General features: G+C 35.4%; 1 protein-coding gene across 1 annotated transcript in view; it reads right to left on the bottom strand.

Annotated features, from left to right (window-relative positions):
• LOC123315041 overlaps positions 1-12,678 on the bottom strand; it is a 28,116-nt gene extending 15,438 nt beyond the window's left edge. Inside the window, exon 1 of the mRNA XM_044900585.1 lies at positions 12,420-12,678. Within this exon, the coding sequence (XP_044756520.1) occupies positions 12,420-12,491 (72 nt within the window). The 5' untranslated portion in view covers positions 12,492-12,678. The remainder of the gene's footprint in view (positions 1-12,419) is intronic.
• Between the last annotated feature and the right edge of the window lie 8,366 nt (positions 12,679-21,044).

The following is a 21,044-nucleotide window of genomic DNA, read 5'->3' as shown; positions in this document are numbered from 1 at the left end:
TTGAATTTTAAACTATAATAACAGGATTAATATCGGAAAGGAATGTCTATTGTTGAGATGGTTCTAACCGACATTCTTTAGGTGCGTTGTGGTTGTTGAAATATTCAGGATCACTTTGGTTCTGGAATGTTTCGACTTTGATCGATTTTGGTGGCAAGTAAAATGGTTCATTTTTGACAGATATTGCCTTTATTTTGCAATCTGATATCTTCTTTGTTACTAAAAATAATACGCTGGATATTTCCCTTCAGAATAAATTTCACCGAAAGATTGGGGTTATATTTATGTGACTGACCTAAACGTCATCTAAAAATCCGAAAGTGAAGAGCTATGTCACTAAACTGGCCGTTCATTTTGTTACATTTTCAGCAGTATAAAATGAGGAGTCGTACGCTTTTGCAATAAACTATTTTTATGGATTCCGTATGATAATGAGGAGTTTCATAACGCAAAGTGTTGAAAGTATGTATGTACATTTACACTGGTTGTATATTTATTGCCGAATTCCATACCGTTTCATATTCCTGTGCGCAAAAAAAGAAATCAGAGAAATTGTTGGATATTTGAGTCACGATCCAACTTTTTTCGGCGATCGATAAATCAGGCGGTTTGTGTGGGGGTCAATTTGGTTAGGTCAATATTTGAATTTATACATAGGGCACTTTTTTTCCACAAGAACATGTTTATTGAGAATTTAAACGCCCCAGTTAGATCCACTGATGTTTGAAAGCCATCTGATACCATCTGATTTACCATTATATTGAGGCACTTTGTGCTCTCCATGACAAGAACCAGAGAGCAAACATGACGAGTAGCAATTACAAACAAAAATCAGGGAGTTTTCAAAGCTATATCAGCACACTCTATGAGAAAAAAGAAAAGGAATATAAAGACAAGCCTTTCAAACACAAAATCAGGCAGATATCGAAGCTCTATTACAAAATTATGGGGAAGCTTTTGACAGTGGACACAACATCTGACAGATATTGAGGCACTTTGTGCTCTCCACGACAAGAACCAGAGAGCAAACATGACGAGTAGCCATTACAAACAAAAGTCAGGGAGTTTTCAAAGCTATATCAGCACACTCTATGAGAAAAAAAGAAAAGAAACATAAAGAGAAGCCTTTCAAACACAAAATCAGGCATATATCGAAGCTCTATTACAAAATTATGGGGAAGCTTTTGACAGTGGACACAACATCTGACAGATATTGAAGCACTTTGTGCTCTCCATGACAAGAACCAGAGAGCAAACATGACGAGTAGCCATTACAAACAAAAATCAGGGAGTTTTTGAAGCTATATCAGCACACTCCATGAGAAAAAAAGAAAAGAAACATAAAAAGAAGCCTTTCAAACACAAAATCAGGCAGATATCGAAGCTTTATTACAAAAATATGGGAAGCTTTTGACACTGGACACAACATCTGACAGATATTGAAGCACTTTGTGCTCTCCATGGCAAGAACCAGAGAGCAAACATGACGAGTAGCCATTACAAACAAAAATCAGGGAGTTTTCGAAGCTATATCAACACACTCCATGAGAAAAAAAGAAAAGAAACATACAGAGAAGCCTTTCAAACACAAAATCAGGCAGATATCGAAGCTCTATTACAAGAAAGAGAGAAGAAATCTAACGAGCACCATCCTAAACAAAAATCCAATAAATCTCAATGCTCTTGGCACTCTCCAGGACAAGAACCAGAGACGAAAAATAACTGGAACCGATTCTAAGCAAACATCAGACAGATCTCGAAGCTCTGACCTTTTCCATTACAAAAACCAGAGAAGAAATATAATTAGGATCCATTTCAAACAAAATCAGACAAATTTCGATGCTCCACGCACTCTCTATGACAAGAGCCACAGAGGAAATATAAAGAGCAACTTGTCCAGAGAAGAATCTGACAGATCACAGAAAAACTACTCTTCCTCTTCTAGCGATCGCTGCGTCAAAACGTCGCCTGGCTAAGACGTCGTAGCAGAGAGTATCAACTCTTTGGTCGTGGCGTTAGCGACTGCTGTGAGAAAGCAGGAGTGCCCGATTCTGCCACCACCCGCCAGCTGTGATGTAAGTCAGATCTAGAGCAGACCAGCCGACCTTGCCTTCTTGACGAAAACGAACTGAATGTTGTTATTACCTCTTCGAGCAGCCTTCCGGTACGGTAGGAAATCTGCATGCATATTCCAATGCGGCTCGAACGCGTCATTCGCGATTAGATTGGCAACACTGAGTGGCGAAATTGGCGCGGTTCTGGCGCCCCAGAATTGGAAACTCGTCGAAGGAAATTCGAGATTGTTTTTCAACTGTACTTCCTGTATAGAATGTCGCAGATTTCAACGTCAGAGATGAAAAGTATTTAGGTTATCTCGAGGAACATAGAATAAGTGTGTATCTGTCATAATTTTTGACAGACGTCATATGTCATATGTCAAAATTTATACTCTTTGAACCAGAGAATCATATGGCCTTCGAAGGAAAAGGTCCTTTGCATAAAAAGCACTTAAATAGTGGAGGCAACCCCTCCATCGAACAATTTCTCATGGATTTTTCAAAGCATTTTTGTATTGTCTAATTTTCAGTCCTTACTCGTCAAAAATGAAGGTGCCAAAGTATGCTCACATATTTCATTTAGCCTTAGCGAAATGAAAAATTCAAGAGGAGACTGAAATTTACAGTCTTGCGAAAATTCAACAAAGTATACCATTTTTAATGATTCGTTTTCGACAAGACCCATAAATCCCGAACGACCTATAATAAAGACCAGATACACTCAGCAATTCATAAATGAATCGCCAGAGCAGTCACAGTGGGTTTTTGGCATATTATTATTTATTAAGTACTCCCACAACAATGCCAACAAAAAAAGTTGGATAACCATAACCTTTAATGCATAATTTATTGTGTCACTTTCAAGAAAATGAAATGTTCTTATGGTAATATGCCGACGCATGTTGAAGTCATGGGCATGACTTGCCAGAGACGTATCTGCTCCATTTAACTCTGCATCCATCTTCAGGAATTCAGCTTGAGTATATAGGTACACTAAGTACACTGAGGCGAGTCTTTCACTCCTACAAAAATTTCAACAGTAGATTCTTGAGATCAAAAGGAGCACTTTTTTCCTTTGCTATTTTTTCTGAATCGGCTCGGTTTAAAAGATACAGGCTGTTGAAAAACCATGAGAATTTTTTATATTTAGTTCTATCTCACTAACGGTTTCATCGAATGAAATGAGTTTTGGAATATGGTTTTACATTTGTTTGATGAAACTTTTTCGAACACAAGATATCACCCACTTCTTCCAGTTTTCTCATTATGACTCTTTTGTGAAATAAAAGTATTCTTCATATTTTCTCGTATAGTAATTTGATGTTCACAAATAAAAAAAATCTGTGAAATTCGAAAAATTGGGTACTTTGGCTCTGTTTAAAAGATCCACAGATGTGTAGTGTCATAGATTTAGCTTGTTATTTTGAAGGGAATTGTGACTTTTTTTCACCCTTAAGGCAAAGAATTCCATTTGGAAAAAAGGTTGAATCCATTTTTCTTAAAAAGACACCTAATATTTGCATCTATTTCCTGAAATTCGAATTGACGACTCTACTGAAGATCAAATGATACATAACGCGATGAACTGCTTGGAGATTTTAACGATGGGTGAAACAAGAAGCAACGTATGATTATACTATTGAATTCGCCGACTCAATATTCTTGAAGATAAATGATTGGAATTAAAATGAGCTGAAGAAGTATCAAATAACGACTTGATGATTGGCCAAATTACACCTATATCCAATAATTTGCTTCGCTAGATTCATCTTCAAATATGTAAATCAATTTTTTCATACGTCAGTCCTTGCTACCGATCATTTTGCACTTCATCAGGCTTGAATTCCAGCAATCATATCCACCAAATTCCCCAAGATAGCTACCATTCCAAGGTCGTCATCGCCCGCAGCCCGGCTAACAAGTGAAGGGTGGTACCAAGGACTGCTTTTTGTTTTTCACACAGACATCGCAAAAAGATCTTTAACCAGGAATCCTCAAACAACAATTAATTAAACCTGTTCAAGATATAAAGTCTGACATTTTTGTTGGACGTCTCGATATATAGTGTGATTTTTTCATTTTTCGAGTCAGGCAACTTTATGATGTTACTTAAAACCCTGCAGAATCGGATTATGCTGGAAATGGTTCTCGAGAATTCTGTGGTAGAGATTCCAGTTGTTAATTTATCAATACTTGAGGTGTTTTTCATTCCATGTTATAGTTGTACAATGTTTATGCGATAAACTATACTCTGTTCACTTTTATTTTAGCACTCGGTTGGCCATGAAAATTTGACACATTTCACTCTGTATCGTACCAAAATGTGGGGTTATGAAGATTGTCAAAACATTTTTGGGTTTTAAATCAACGCTATGTTGCCCGTTCTACGTAAAAGTTTCTGTTATTACGTACTTTATCACAATGTCGAATCTCTTCGGAAAATATGTGACGAACATAATTGATGTTTATACAAACTGATTGAAGGCATACCAAATCTAGTTGTTTGCATGGAAAATACAAGAGATCAGTATAATATCATAATATGCACTAACTTGAGGAGAGTTCATGTTCGTTATCTTCTTTGGCTGAAGTTTGAATACGTTACATCAGTTGTAGATGTCAAAAATATTAACCCGAAGATGAAATGCATATAATGCAGTGGTTGGGAATAGGTATCTCCTGAAGGAATTAACAGATGATTACAAGAATGTTAAATTCTTCAACAAAAATCATCTTGCATCAATATAAGTAAAAGGAATTGAAGGAAGTTTCAAGTCAAGATGAAATTCACCTTTGAAAAAAAATTTCACATGAATAAACAATTAACAGGACAACTGGCGCGTATTTGTGGCTGTTCATCTTAATACATTGATATAATATCAATAATTAGGTATTTATTGGTACCTTAAGACATTCACAATGTATAGGACAAGTCAAATGAAAAATAGAAAAATCACTTTTCGGTAACTTATTCTACGATGCTTTCATCGAAAATCCTGTGGTAAACTTTTCGCATTAATTCACTCAAACATGAAATTCTCAAATGCCACCACTTTTTTGGGACTCCCAATAGAAGGAAATTCTTTGTCATCCTCTTCATTCACAATCTTTATGATTGTGGAAATATTCAGCTGAAATATAAGTCGTTTAGATTAAGATGAAACATTATATAAATTCTCTTACATTGAATATGTCCGCTACCGTCTGACGTATTGTGGATTTTAGAATATCAGGGTATAACTATTTCAATGAGCGGACCTGAATTCTAAATAGCACTTCCTGAGCCCTGTCTCTTTTTTCAATCACTTTCGGCATTTTCGTAATAAAAATTGATATTAGTTGTGGCAACGGCGTTATGACATTAACGACATTTCATGAGTGCCAACCTTACTTCGTTCTAGTAACAGAAACTTGAGAAAATTATTTCATGGCCAACCGACTGCTAAAATAACTGTGATTGGAGTTACTAGATCTATTCATTTTACTTTAAATTTGAGGATAACTTACCAAATTTAAGGCCCCAAACTTTACATCCGTTTCAACATTCAAATAAAAACACCAGTACCTAATCGAAAAATATAAAATTTTACGAATCGTCAAGGTATGGGCCACATGATTCATCAGTATCATGAATATTCATGAAACGATACAGGCTGTGTGGTATATTCCACATCAGCGTCAATGACCTCTTCAGATCATTTCGAGTTATATGTATATCATATCGTTCCTTATTATTCACGTAGTGGAAGAAAAAAAACAGGAGATGTTCACCTTTGGTCAATGATTAATGGGTTCAGATGAAATTCTGAACTCGGGAAGCTGTTAAAATCAGTGTGGTGCTTAATGTGGCGTTATTAAAGTTGGAGTATCACTGGGTATAAAGATAATCTTGGTATTGGTTGAAAAGTACCGTTAAAGGGAAAGATTGGTGGTTTATCTCGAGATTAAGTGTTGCAGGTCATTTCCCTGATCTTCCCAGGAGTGTAAGAAGAACCATTATCTGACGGAAGCCTATTCGTCATAAGGAAAAACAAAAGCCATCTCAGCCAACTTATTACTACAAGAAGATTGCCATATTGAGCATTTTCAACAACAAAAGCCTGTTAGTCAACAGATGATTTCAGTTTTTGTGTGAAAACTTTCACACTATATATCTCGTGAACTAGCAATGTCCACATAAGACTTTTTTAGCTTAATCTTCATATAATCTGCAGTTTCTGGATTTTCCTCTGGTTTTGAACCACCCTGTATGTGGATTATGATCCCACGATCAAATCCATAACTGGACAGCTGATTTCTTGTTGACATCAGTTAAATTCCTAAAAGGATTCGATAAAACTATATAATAAACAATCGATTAGCTCAAATCCCTTCTCACAAGGCAAACGGAACTAGATATATCAAAAGGTGCGACTACAGTGTGAGACAATGGAATGACAAGGCTGTTAAAGTATAATTATAATATAAAGTACCGTTCTTGCTAAACTAGCACTTTGCGATATGAAGTAAATTGGATTAATACTCAATGGGTGCTCAATAAACGATTATTGGGTTCAATATAGACTCTTGTAGGGAGTTTTAGACTGATTGAACCATGTTTTTGGGACTTGTAGCATGGAGATATCAAAGATCAGGATACTATTGAAAGCTTGAGTAGAGAAAACAGTGAATAAATTGAAAAATATCACAGATATGGTTCGTTTTTCATTCAGCCAGGACTCTTTTAACTTTGATACCTTTAGGATTCAACGTATCTATGCAAAATGAGAACTTGAAGTTCTATCCCCACCAGATTCATCTCATTAGGTAGTATTTTAATCTCATTACTCATTATTCGAGTCGTTATATTGGATAAGTACCCTGCAACTAAACGCTCTAGACTACAAATCAAAAATATACAGGTTCCATTAGAGAAATTCTTTATCAATCTCATTTGAATAAAAGCCTCGCATGTTGTGAAGAAATGTTTGGTCCTTGATACTTATAGATAACAGGTAATAGCAGATATGCCCCAATGTCACTTTGCAATTAACGCTTAACGCAAGGGTAATTGAACTGGTAATAGACAATCCTCTCATTTGTATTGGCTGAATTTTTATTTTCTTCAATGTAATTTGCGATGGAAACAAGGGTGGTTGAACTGAAGGGGGCATAGGGGCTAGTTTCATAACTACAAGACTGAATATTTCAGAATATGTATCACATTAAGCTCTACCATGACTTTTCTGGGAGATACGCTTGTCGGAATTTGGGGTCAGTTAAAAATTTGTCAAGACCAAACGGTTGCTTCAAGATCGCTGTAGTTCTCAGATTTATTACTAAAAGAGTTGATTTTTCGGAATGTGTATCACTTTCCGAACTGTGATGATTTTTCTGGAAGATAATCCACTCGACAGGTGGCCTTAGAAAAATCCCCAAAAAGATGGGGTCAGTTAAAAATTCGTCAATACCAAACGGTTGCATCGAGCTCCATAAAATTTCGAGGGATATTACTAGAAGAGTTGTTCTTCTATAATATGTATCACAATTAGGTCTACAATGATTTTTCTGCGGAAACTGTCTTGCATTGCATGAGAACCGTGAGCAGTCACAGGAAAACGAATATTTTAACATAACCTACGCCAAATATTTGAACAAGGACGAACGGTGGTTCACTTCGGCGTGCAAAAATTCGTGAAGAATTGTCTTCCAACGTTGTTTTTTCTGCCACCTTCACGGTAGATCGCACATTCGCCGTAAAATTGTTAGAGGTTGCGTTATATCGAGCAGTGGTATACGGAGAACAGGTTGAGAAATTTGAGGGACTTTGAGCAACGGAGGAAATAAATTTCAATATTCGATGTGTAATGAATCGAAAGTCTGGATTTGGATCTGATAATGTTCGAATCGGTGTTGAGACAGTCAGGAAAACTCTACCTTTGACGAAAATCGATTTTGTGACTTCTCATCAAGTTTTGCAAAAAAAAAATTTTTTATTTTCGACCTATATCAACCCTGGTCATTTTTTTTTTGGCTGAATCAAAGTCGTAGATTACGAACATGCTATTATTTTTTCTCTACAAGCAGTATAGGTCAACAAAAAAACGACTTTTTGTGAAAAATTTCGAAAAAATAGGTCAACTTTGAAGAACTACAGTAGCTACAAAAATAGGTTGGGACAAATGCTGATTTTTTTACAAATAGATTGATCCTTCGTCAATAAAATGGTCCAATTTTCATCAAGCTGTAACGTACAGTTCGGAAGTTATGATTTTTCCCGCGAAGGTCCTAAATTTCGAATTTTTCATCAATCATAACTTGAAAAGTAATTTTTTTTTTAAATATCTTTGCATTTTCGTCATCTACGCCCTCGAATTAGATGAAAGTATAAATTTGGTTTCCATCGGAGTCAAAAAATAATTTTCGAAAAATCTAATTTTTCCATGTATTTCCATGTATTTTTCCATGTATGGAAAATTTGTCAAAAAATTTAATCTCTCCGATTTCCACCAAAATCTGATTATTTACTAAATCGAGGTCGTAGATTACGAATATGCAAACAGATTTTTTGTATGAGGATTATTTTTTAAATTATGGCCTACGGAAAATCCGAAATTTTAGACTTTGTCCTCTTTGAAGAGCTACAGCAGCTAGAAAAATTGTACTGGACATATGCTGATTTTTTTCTATGATTCTATGGGAATAAAAAGATCCAACTTTTATTCAGCTATAGCATACAGTTTAGATTTTAAGATTTTTTCCGCGAAGGTCTAAAATTTTGAATTTTCCGTAGGCCATAGCTTAAAAAATAATTCTCATACATAAAATCTGTTTGCATATTCGTAATCTACGACCTCGATTTAGTAAATAATCCGATTTTGACGGAAATCAGAGAGATCAAATTTTTTGACAAATTTTCCATACATATGTAAGGAAAAAATTCGATTTTTCGAAAATTATTTTTTGATTCCGATCGAAACCAAATCGATACTCTTAACTAATACGAGGGCGTAGATGACGAAAATGCAAACAGATATTTTTTTAAAAATTACTTTCAAGTTATGGTCGATGAAAAATTCGAAATTTTGGACCTTCGCGGAAAAAATCATAACATCCAAACTGTACGTTACAGCTTGATGAAAATTGGACCATTTTATTCACGAAGGATCAATCTATATGTAGAAAAATCAGCATATGTCCAATCCCATTTTTCTAGCTACTGTAGTTCTTCAAAGTTGACTTATTTTTTCGAAATCGTTTTTTTGTTGAACTACTGCTTGTAGAAGAAAACTAATAGCATACCTCAATTCAGCCAAAAAAATGACCCGGGTTTTTGTGGAATGACTTTTCAATTGTCGTTTTCAAAGGTTTCCTCCCACAAATACGATCTAAAAGCGAGACTTCTGGTCAAGTTAACAAATATAACTACCATCGTATTGGTCCTTCATGTTCGAGGAGTCGATCAATTAAAAATGTTCACCCAAATAATATTTCCTGCATTCACATCACAAATAACATTAACATTGAACACAACGTGACTTGGAATGTTGAAAAATCACATCGAAATATTGTTATCATTGAAATTCCGATTGTGATTGGTCGAAGGCAGATTCTAATTGGCTATTACAACATCCTCAAACAGGAGAAGTTGTGAATTTGGTGAATCGGCTAATTGAATGAAAGACAGGGTGTTTTTCGAGATTGAATTGAAGAATGAAAAAATTATTTTTGATATGGTCTGGCATAACGAACTTCTATTGTGGAGTTTATCTAAAACGCTTTTTAATGATGAGGAATGTTTTCTTCAATTTGAATTTTCTGAATAAGCTGCGGTGATATGTGCATTATCTCTTCTATACTTCTAAATCAGTGTATAATACAAATGTCTGGAATTACCATGAATTTAATTTCATCGATGAGTGACTCGCACTGTATAGCACAACATACTTTGCCATTTAAGAGTGCATAATCAACCCTTATTTGTTTTTGCTGGCTAGCATTTTGCTTGCTCAAATATCCAACAGAGTAAAAGAGCTTAAGAACTACTTTTTTTTTAAATCTCTGTCATAAAGGGCAAACTGGATGATGAACCAAAAGAACTCATCCTCTTTATTCGTGTTGCTTAAAATTATTACAATTCTCTCTTGTACTGACGCTCTTAAACTCTTAATACTGTAATTTCGTAGATATTATGGCTAAAGGTTTAGCAGATCGTACCACATGCGGGTTTATTACCTGTTTTATTATTCATTTCACTTTGAGTAACGATCGCAGTTTTTTGCTTCTTTTTAACAGTAACACAGTCAATCTTTCCCTTGGATAAAGAGACTACAATTGTGGGATTGAAAAGTAGTTTACCTTAAACTGCTCAATTTTTGTAGGTTCCCTGTTTATCGATTCATTGGCCTCTGGACAGGTTCACGTGGTTTATTCGTAATCTTTCGTGAAGTAGATTTCGATTTTTTACTTCCTACAATCATGCCAGATCGAAAAAGGTTTGGATTGTGAGAATCGCATAAAAAACTCTTTTTTGCCACTGGATATTAAGCCTCTAACCCTTTGATTTTAATATTCAAAAATTATTGAGTAAAATGGGAAATATACAGGGTGTCTAATCTTTATCCACCACCTTTTATAGATATACAGATATAGTTCTCGTACTGATATTTTAACTGTGGATTCTTTAGGTCAAAAGAAGCCCTGATAAAAATACACAGCCCCTTTTAGGTTTCATAATGAGCTGTGCTAACCCTAGAAAAACAAAATTACCTTTAGAATAACTAGCTAAGGCCCAGTTGCAGGAAAGTCCATTAAGATTTGATGCCCTATCAAAATTTAAAACTGTCATTTTTGAAGGGAAAAATGGAGGATTACGATTTTAATGAAGTATTAAATTTTAATGGACTTTCCTGCAACTGGACGTAAATCTCACAAAAACAGGTGTATTCGGTAAATTTTTAAAATTTCACAGATACTTTTTGATTATCGATCAAAACGACTTATACGAGAAAATATAAAGAATACTTCGATTTCACAAAAGTTCAAATATCATATAGCGTCCCACTTAGCTTCAAAAGTTGGGTTTTTAAGGTACTTAATGGTCATAATGAGAAAACTGACGTGGGTGATATTTTGTGTTCGAAAAAGATTTATTAAATAAATGAAAAACTATATCGTTTGTGAGATAGATCTAAAAATAACATTTTTTATGGTTTTTCAACAGCCTGTATCTTTTGAACCGATTCGATCAGGAAAAAATAGTGAAGGAAAAAAGTATTTCTTTAGACCTCAAGAATCTACTGCTGAAATATTAGGACGAGACAAAAACTCACACTGTATAAATTACATCATGATGTCACATCCATTGCAAATCAAGAGGTTGATACTTTTTCTGAAATAGACTCTATTTTTCCACCAGAACTTTTTTGATGAGCCACTGGACGTTTGGAAATTGTAAAATATCACCCTGTATCTAGATTTTCAATGGAAATTTATGGGTAACATCACGTAAACTATAAATTTCAGATTTTCAGTTGTATATTTTATACAGTTTCCCTTAAATCACTCAAGGAATCTTCCCTGTTCGTTTGCACCACCCATTCCTGATCACCCTGTATTTTAATTTCGTGGTGGATATACAGAGTGGTAACTAAAGACGCGACAAAAACGCAAAAGGTGATTAAATGTTTTGAAACATCAATATTTTGCGATAAAACATGGGTTCAGAGATCAACCTCATTTAAGATAAGAGGTAAGTATGAAAATTGAAGAAATCTAAACATTTTTATTGATGGGTTGAAAGGGAGAGAGATATGTTGTTGAAATTTTCAATGAGTTTGGCCTTTCATTATCTCAAACAAAAAAATTAGGAATATTGTTTGTTTTGATGGTGTTTTCAGGAGTTTTCATCCCTTAAAACCACTCTTATTTCTCGGAAAATTGGAATTTTCATCTGAAAACATTATACACTGAAAGCTTTGAGTGGCTGTCAAGAAAAAGTATTGTCTGACCCAAAGAGTAAACAACACTAACCCTTTTTTGAACATCTTGTGATAATTTGGTGGTCGTGGGCTTCATATAGTAGGCATGTGACCTTTTTTTTCAAATTATAGATTGATAAATGATGAAAAATCGAAAATGTCAACATAATATCTCTTTTCCTGTTAATTTTTTAAACGAAAACGTAATCAATTTTTCCGTTTTTGACGACCCATATCTAAGAAGGTGTTTTAATTTGATCCCATGCTTCCTCAGGCAAAATTAACATTTTTGGACGTCTCCAGACAACGAGGGTATAGAAAAAAATTACCCGGAAGTATACAGGGTGTGTCTTTCACCCGAAGAATTGTTTTTCGAGGAAAAAAACGACGTTGTTCGACTTACGGAAATCGTGAGGGCTAAGACGGCTATAAATAGGGGCAGGGCTCTGGGGTTGACACTAACGACGTTACACATGATCGCCAAAGATCGTCAAACCATCATGCTCTCTGCTCTCGACACACCACCTCTCGCACACCAGTCTGCGGGTACGCGAACCACAGAGTACGACGCGAAACTGAACAATAGAGAAGCAATTCTTCGGCTAGCTGACCATCTCAGCCGGCGCGTCGCAGTAAGCGGCACCAGGCGGCGAGGACGTCGCCCGAAGACGCCCGCGAAGATGCTGCTGACGTCGGAATTCTCCTGGTGCATCGGCGACCTTCGAAGACGACCGTGAAAAGACGTTGCGCAATCGAGAGCGATCGAGGTGGCTGGTTTCCTGGTGACATTGCGATTTTCCGATGGAATTACGAGGAAATTCTGGAGGGTTTCCGGGAAATTGGGTGGTGTGCGTCATGGGTGCGTCCTTGGCCCGCATATTTTGTCGAATTTGTCGGAGGAATTCGGGGATTTCTTCTACGTTTAGTGGAAGTGTGACGAGAGCTTGATCACCTAGTTTTGTGGGTTTGATTTTGCAATTATTGCATATGTAGATTGGTCTTTTGATGACTAGCATGATTTTTCCTGAGGAGATGAAGTCTTCGATGTCCTAGTAACTGTAGATCAATCATTTTGGCTGCAGACATTCAATTAGTCTAATTTATCTGTTATGAAGCAAGTCTAGCAGTTTCAGAGGAAGTTTTGCTGCCAAACTTTGATCGTACAACCTTCAAAATTTACCAAAAAGCTGAGAATACCAGGTGATTTTAAAAAATTCTTAGCCTACTACACAACCAAATAAAATTTCAATGTCAAAATATTTTATTACTCAACATATTCTCCTTTTAATTGGATTCATTTATTATAGCGAACCTGCAACGTCTCTAGACCTTTAAAAAAAAATGTTTCTTCTTGCTCTGCAAACCAGACCACCACAGCTGTTATTACCTCCTCGTTGGAAGGCAATTTATGACCTTTTAAACTTTTTTTCAGTTGAGGAAAGAGATGATAGTCGGATGGAGCCTAATCTGGTGAATAAGGGAGGTGTTCTAGTAATTCAAACCCTAAATCACGAATTTTTTACATGGCAACATGAGATTTGTGTGCAGGGGCGTTGACCTGCAAAAACAAAACACGTTTGGATAGCTTTCCGCGTCTTTTCTCTTGAATTTTTTTCCGTAAAGTGGTCAGTGATGTCGAATAGTAATCTCCGGTTATTGTTGTACCCTTATCCAAAAAATCAATCATGATTACTCCATGGCAATCCCAAAAAAACTGAAGCAAGAACTTTGCCAGCAGATTTTTGGACACGAAACTTCTTAGGTCTTGGAGAACCATCGATTGTTGCTTTGTTTTTGGATCGTAGAAATGTACCCAAGTCTCATCCATAGTAACAATTAGGCTTAAGACGTCTACATCGTTTTCAAATCGAGCACAGATCGAACGCAATGCTTCTACCCTCGCAACATTCAAACATTTGCGGATCCATTTTGCAGCAATTCTTGTCATGTCCAAATTGACGTGAACTTTATGATGAACGCGTTCGTATGAAATATTCAGTGCTTCAGATATCCGTTTTAGCCCAATTTGACGGTCTGATAAAATCATGTCATGAACTGCATCGATATTTTCGGGGACTGACACAGAAACTGGCCTTCCCGATCGGTCATCATCTTCAATGGAAAATTTACCTCTTTTGAAGCTTGCAGTCCAATTTTCACGGTCGCAAACGAAGGACATTGATCACCAAGGGTATTAAGCATATCTTCGTAAATCTGCTTATCTCTTAACCCTTTGAAATACTAGTACTTGATGATGGCTCGATACCCCTATTTTCACAATTTCAATGGACATCTTCTTTCTTTTAATTCATTGCGTTACTCTGGTTTACTTTTTTGACTTCTATTTTTTTTTATGCATGGAACTTGTCTAGGCTAACTAGATATCAATACATGCTCGTATAATAGTAATATAAGATCTTCATAGACCACTTCCCTTATTTTGCACCAACTTCTTGGAGAGTCAGCCACATTGAGTGTACTGTTTGAAATGAACAGATGTCAGATACGAAGTGACATGGGGAAGAGAACATTGAACAGAGAGTATTAATGAATGTATTCCAAAACCTAGACTCGAAAATATGCACGCCTACACTGATATATTATGTGATGTCGAAATTGGGAACTTTTTCAATGATTTCGTCGATCAAGAGTTCCATTAAAATTTCAATGGTCTCTGATTTTTCCAAATAAAAAAATAAAGTTATTCTCCTAATGCTTGTGGCGTCAAAACTACCCTGAACCTTCACGAGAAATAAATGCAAAATATCCTTTGCCTTGAGCCCTAAACCGGACCTTTTTCAAGAAAAATACTGATGAATTTTTTAGCATTCTGTGATATTTTGCTCTTGTTGACTTTACGTAGATGCTGTTCTCAAGTTTCATCATTTTTTGAATCTTCGGAAACTTCTTCATCACTTCTCCTAGATCTTGATGAGAAGCCAAATGCTTTTCAATATGAATAGGAGGATCATATGAGGGTAGACTCTGTTCATGAAAGAAACAGCTCAAAATCATATTTTTCCTGATCGAATTGAATTGATTCCTTGGAAAATCACATAGCATTATATTGAAGGTTTTCGAAGATTATTCAGCTGATAAAGTATGAAAAACAGTTTTAAATTTCACATTACACACTTGTTGCTGCTCAGGGTACAATGTTCATTGGCGCAAACTTTGGATCAAGTTTTTCATGCAATGTTCAATCTAGGTTGTGTAAAAAATGAAATATAATACTCTGCATTCCTCATTAGCTCGTTAATGTTAATCTGAACACTGTAATTTCTTCGAAACCGATTCCAATCATCAGATAGGATATCAGATATCATTGTTAAATTGGATTAAAATTTTTTTGTGTATCAAATATTTTACAATAGGTGGAGTAATTACTGGAGAAATGATAAAATATAATTTCGAACACAGTTACAGAAGCTCTGGACCATTTTTCATCAAAATTGCTGCATCATCTGGTACTTGAGGTATTTTAACCAGTTTCATATATTATCGAGCTACTTTTGAATAGCGTGTAATGGCCAATTTGAGCATCTTGCGCAATCTTTCGGAGAAGACCACCAAACTCCAATTTTTTCATCACCTCTGTAATCTATACCGTTAATCATTCACTGTAACATTGTGGTGTTGAAAGAGATGATGAAGACATTTCATGCATGAGACTCTAGTTAGCAGTATAACTTAATTGTATTGGATTTCATGTCAGACTACACTATAAAGGTCCAGTAAAATGATTTTTTTATTATTAAATGTATCCGCATATACTTTTGAGTAGATATTATCGATTTAGCATGAATCTATACACGTGCTCGAAGCTTAACAAGATGTACTGTTAACGTTGTTAACAGTTGATTCTTCACAATTCCCTAAAATGCTTCAGCAATGTTTTTCACTCGAAAACGAAGTGGAAACAGTAGCAATCCTTGGAGAATTTGTGGTGTTTCTTCTACGTGGTATTGGTCGCATCTATTTGAGCCTAATTTTCTGGATTCCTGTTTTAATTAAAATTGTTGGCCCACAAACGGATCCCTGGGGCAGTCCGTCTCTGCACGAAACGAGCTGTTATTTCAACGCGCTCACTCACAGACAAGCGTGCAACAAATATAACAATAAAGCGTAATTTAATGGCGTTTAAACGGTTATTACAGGCATATTTTATTACTAATTTTTCAGATGCACGAGATCCACTACTATGATTGATGGTAAGCACCCTGCGAACATCTTTTCGCTCTTATAAAAGTGCGGATGTCAAACTAGTTGCATCATTCGATTCTCCATTTTTCAATATAGAAATAGATATTATGTTTACCGGACTGCCGGTAAAGGTTATTATTATTATTGTTATTGTGCGTGTTCCCATTGGTTGGAGCAGTTGGAGGTCGATGGAAAATTATGAAAAGTCTGCACCAATCCCTGAAAAGCAAATTATTGCGTGGTTGCATCATACGGAGTTAAATGAACTGAAGAAACGCAATCAGTGGAGTGTAAGATAGGTTTGCAACAAGGAAAATGAACTGTGTTCATTGGATGTGAAGTACAGAGTGTCATTTTTGTATGAGACGTATTTCTGGAGAGAAGTTACGTAGAAAAAGTAGGGGCCCTAAATTTCACTTGCAATTTGGGCCCCTTGTCAGACATATAGATATGTACATACTTGAGAAATGGTCTTGGAGAACCAATGATTATATATTGTGTACTTTATAAAAACAATCCAGTAGGATACGTAAATTAAACTCACATACCTAGACTCGCTGAGAAGTTTAAAGAAGGCTGTTTTATTTATGGAGTGGTTTTCCCATTTCCCCTATAATTTACACTCACGTTGTCACATCAACAATTGTATTCTTGTAGATATGTCCAGTTTTACCTATCATATTTTCTTTGGAGATGTTCGAATTTAATATCCTCCTCGCTGGTTGCGACTTTAGCTGTAATTTTATGTGCTTAATAATTGAAATAGGTACTATTATCTGTCCAGAATGATGACTGCTGGGTATATCCATAAAATTATCGTGTAATATTAATCAGAATTTGACATCGCTGAGTTGATATACTATGTAGATTCTCATCGTTGCAAGTGATTAAATTTCTTATTCTTTCTTCACCATTTAGCGAAATTTATTAACGCATTTCAATGTCATCAACTCGAGAAGCCAAATTTTACCATTTTCTACTCAATTGGGAGTATTTTCGTCAATCTATTTCTCTCTTAGGTATTTGTCCAACTCAAACTCCACCTAGTTCTGCTATTCAAATTTGTTGGAATAAAAAATTGCGGAGTGGTTAAAAAGTCTACTGATCCAGTCTGAATTATTTGCCTAAAACTCAAACCATGTACTACACAATGGATCCAATAAATAACGATTTGTCTAGAAGGATAGTGTTTGAATTATTTGTAGTTGAGAGTCAATTTATCAACTGAAGGTTATTGTTCTTTATTGGATCTGTGTCGGGAGTTATCAATAAAATTCTTGTACATATAGATATGGTAAAAGATAAGTTTGAAGTATCTGAAACATGCTATAGAAAATTTCCTTCTTTGATAGACTTGATAGGCATTTGAATCGGATATTCAGAGGAAACAATTCTATAAAAAACTGGATGGACACTGGAATCGGGCCTCATTCGAAGAATAAAGAATCCTTTTTCATCATACAACGAAGCGTATCATGTGTTGCAGAAGCAAATCGTCTTTTCATCATACTTCGAGAAGTATTTTGTGTTGCAGGACTTTCTAGCTTGCTACGAAGCTTTTCTTATCAATATTAAACGTAATGTAGGAAAAAATAATGCTTCAAAAGGTGCCAATACACCTATCAAAGTATAAGTTGAAAAAATCAAATGTTTCTATTTTTTTTTGACGTAACGTTCACTGAGATCAACTTCAAAGAACCTTATAAACTAGGATTAGAGCTTATTTGAATTGTCGGACAGATTAATATGGAAAAAAATTGAAAATATCCTATTGCTAAGTTTACAACTACGAAGCATTTAATACTCATGGCAGAGATCTCTATTTCAATCTATCTGTTTCAATCACGATTCCAAGAAAGGCAAATAAAATATCACTATTACTCAGTTATTACCTGTGACCTATGAATCCTGTGATTAAAATACTGCTAAAAAGGTCAAGAAGGTTGGAATTGAAAGCTATGTTTCCTTGATATCCATGTGACATACTGTATATTCCTGAGAATGCTCGAAATGAAAAAATGCTTCAGTTATCATATTTTCGGAAAATTGATTCCAATCTATACAGGGCGATTCAATAGTCCAACTGTAGGAAGTGATAGTTCCAGCTAAAATAAGATGTTCCAAGTAAAATTTGTTCTTGTTTTGAGTCCCTTCAGAGATATAGACTGTTGGATTTGATTTTTTCATTGAGTTCTAGATGAGTTGGAATAAGAAAAGTTTGATACTCAGAGGACTTAGAATATCTCCATGTTTTCTTTGAATTCCTACAAAGGATGAGGACTATTTACTATTCAGAGTCATTTTTCTTGTTTAAAATTCATTAAAATAAGTGAAAAAGGGATTAAATGCCAACAGCTTGTATTTCAGAAGGGAGATTGATAAAATTTTAATTGTACTGGGCCTGGACTTTCAAATCACTGTGCAGTAAAGCGAAATATGTTACCTACGCATTCGCCATGTTGCACCACATGAACAATTAGAAATAAAACATTGGAATTGAACTCTATAACTTTTCATAGGAACAAGATTAACAGCTTTGAACAACCCAAACAGTGAAAAGTGAGTGTTCTAATATTTTCAAAGACGTCATTCCTACAATTCAAGAAGAAGTTAATACAATTCTGTTGAAACTTCCAATAATATGTTGAATCTTCGATTACACTCAGAATTTTCATAAGATCAGTCTCTGGATCTTCTTCACATGGAACTAAATAAATTAACGTTGAATTTATGGTTGAAATTCAGGGAACCACCTGTGTGAATGCACTTTATCAATAATTGATCATTTATTCATTGTAATATTTCTATTTTATCAATAATATCTGCAGATATTGGACTATTCTTCTTGGAATATCACAAACTACAAGCATCAGAAGATGGTGTTACACTCTCATACCAAACTCATCTATCTCTACTTCTAGGAAGAGGAAGATACCTACGACACAATGACACACCTGATCCTAGTCGATTCTTCAAGACTCCTGGAACAATTCCATCGAAAGATTGTTTCGAAGGTGAAATTCTTAAGTATGCTCGCTCGTTGGAAGAATGTGCGACAGAAACATCTCGTTATCGTATGACAGGGAGTGTCCACTTGGTCTAGATCAGCTATTAGGTATCTTCTAGGTCGTTCTTGTTATGACGCACCAGGTATCTGCATTCGGTAATCGTTCATGATGGTGTCATTAATATGTAGGAAACCGATCGAACGATTCGTTGGAAACGAAAGTATATTATGTTATCGATTTAGAAAAGCGAAAGTATTGCGGAATAAAAGTGGGATTGATATTGATTTACGTGTTGACAGAAAAATTGATTGATGGGCTAGGGAAAAGGGGGTTGAAATTATGACACATGTTAGAGCGACCTAACTGGAGGTGTATTTAGATTGAGAAATGGAAGGTTAAAAAAAAAAGACCCAGAAGGTGTTGATCAACTGTTAATGTTGGATCGAGTTGATTAGTAATTTGTTGTGAAACAACGATAGATTACGTTTAATTCGAAATATTGTCACTAACTAATATTTGTAGGTATTTTTAATGATGTTCATGGACCATGGAACGAAAGAATACATATTTGAAGGGGACAATATCTCGTAATTTAGTAGCATCATGATGTGTGATACATATTCCGAAGAAGCAACTCTTCTAGTATAAAATCTGAGAACCACAGCGATCTCGAAGCAACTGTTCGGTCTTGATGAATTTTTAACTGACCCCATCTTTTTGGGAATTTTTCGAAGGTAACCTTTACAGTGAATTATCTTCCATAAAAATCATCACAGTTTGGAAAGTGATGAATATTCCGAAGAAGCAACTCCTTTAGTCATAAATCTGAGAACCACAGCGATCTCAAAGCAACTGTTTGATCTTGAGGATCTTTCAACTGAAACTTCTTGAAAAATGCCATTTCGAAGATGAAAATCAGAACGAAGAGAGATAGGCTTACGATTTTATTTCCAATCGAATCTGCGTGTTCGAAAACCTATATTTCCATACCAAACTTTGGAATCTCTGACGCAGATTTCGAAAAAAACGAATTTTTTATTTTTCCATCTTTCACTTTCGAGTTCCCTTCAAAACGCTGTCTACAGTACAATTTAGCATTGGCTCATCAACTCATTGGTTTTTTGGAATCTTCAAAACGACTAGGATGAATTTCTTCCTCTGGAGGAATAATAAAACATCGTACTTCTCAGAGAGGGGAGCAAATATGTGATTTTAGGGGGGTCTAACCCATTGCTCATTTTTGACCCAAAAATTTGGGATTTTCGAATTCGAGATTTTGATTTAGTATCAAAGCCTGTGTAGTGCTGATTACGAAACTGGAAATCTCAATTGGATCGGACTAGTATAACAGGAGATATCGCAGATTGAAATTTGCAATTTTTGAAAAATGCCATTTTCGAAATGAAAATCTAAGCGAAAAGAGATAGGCTTTCGATTTTACTTCCAAACGATTCTACGTATCCGAAAACCTATATTTCCATGCCAAACTTTCGGATCTCTGATAATATCCAGTATATTTGGACTGTCGACGTTTATTTAAAAAAAAAATACAAATTTTCGATGATCATTTTCATTTTAACCCAATTATTACATAATTTCCTTACAATCCTTCAAGCAGTGATTGCAATAATTTTTTGAAAAATTCAGGAGCTTTGGTCGAACGATAGCAAAACAACTTTTTTTTTTGAACTAGATACAACTCTTGTTTTCAAACAATCTCCTCAATACATCAAAGGAGGTTCTGACATAACGAATCATTCGACTTAATCTTCTGTTAGCAGAAGAACAGACGAAGAATATGCATGTGTAAGCTGTTC

The sequence above is a fragment of the Coccinella septempunctata genome, chromosome 6 (assembly GCF_907165205.1).
Source record: "Coccinella septempunctata chromosome 6, icCocSept1.1, whole genome shotgun sequence".
Lineage (NCBI taxonomy): Eukaryota > Metazoa > Arthropoda > Insecta > Coleoptera > Coccinellidae > Coccinella > Coccinella septempunctata.
The sequence above is the reverse complement of the archived record's forward strand: the minus strand, read 5'-3'. Positions and strand labels throughout refer to the sequence as shown.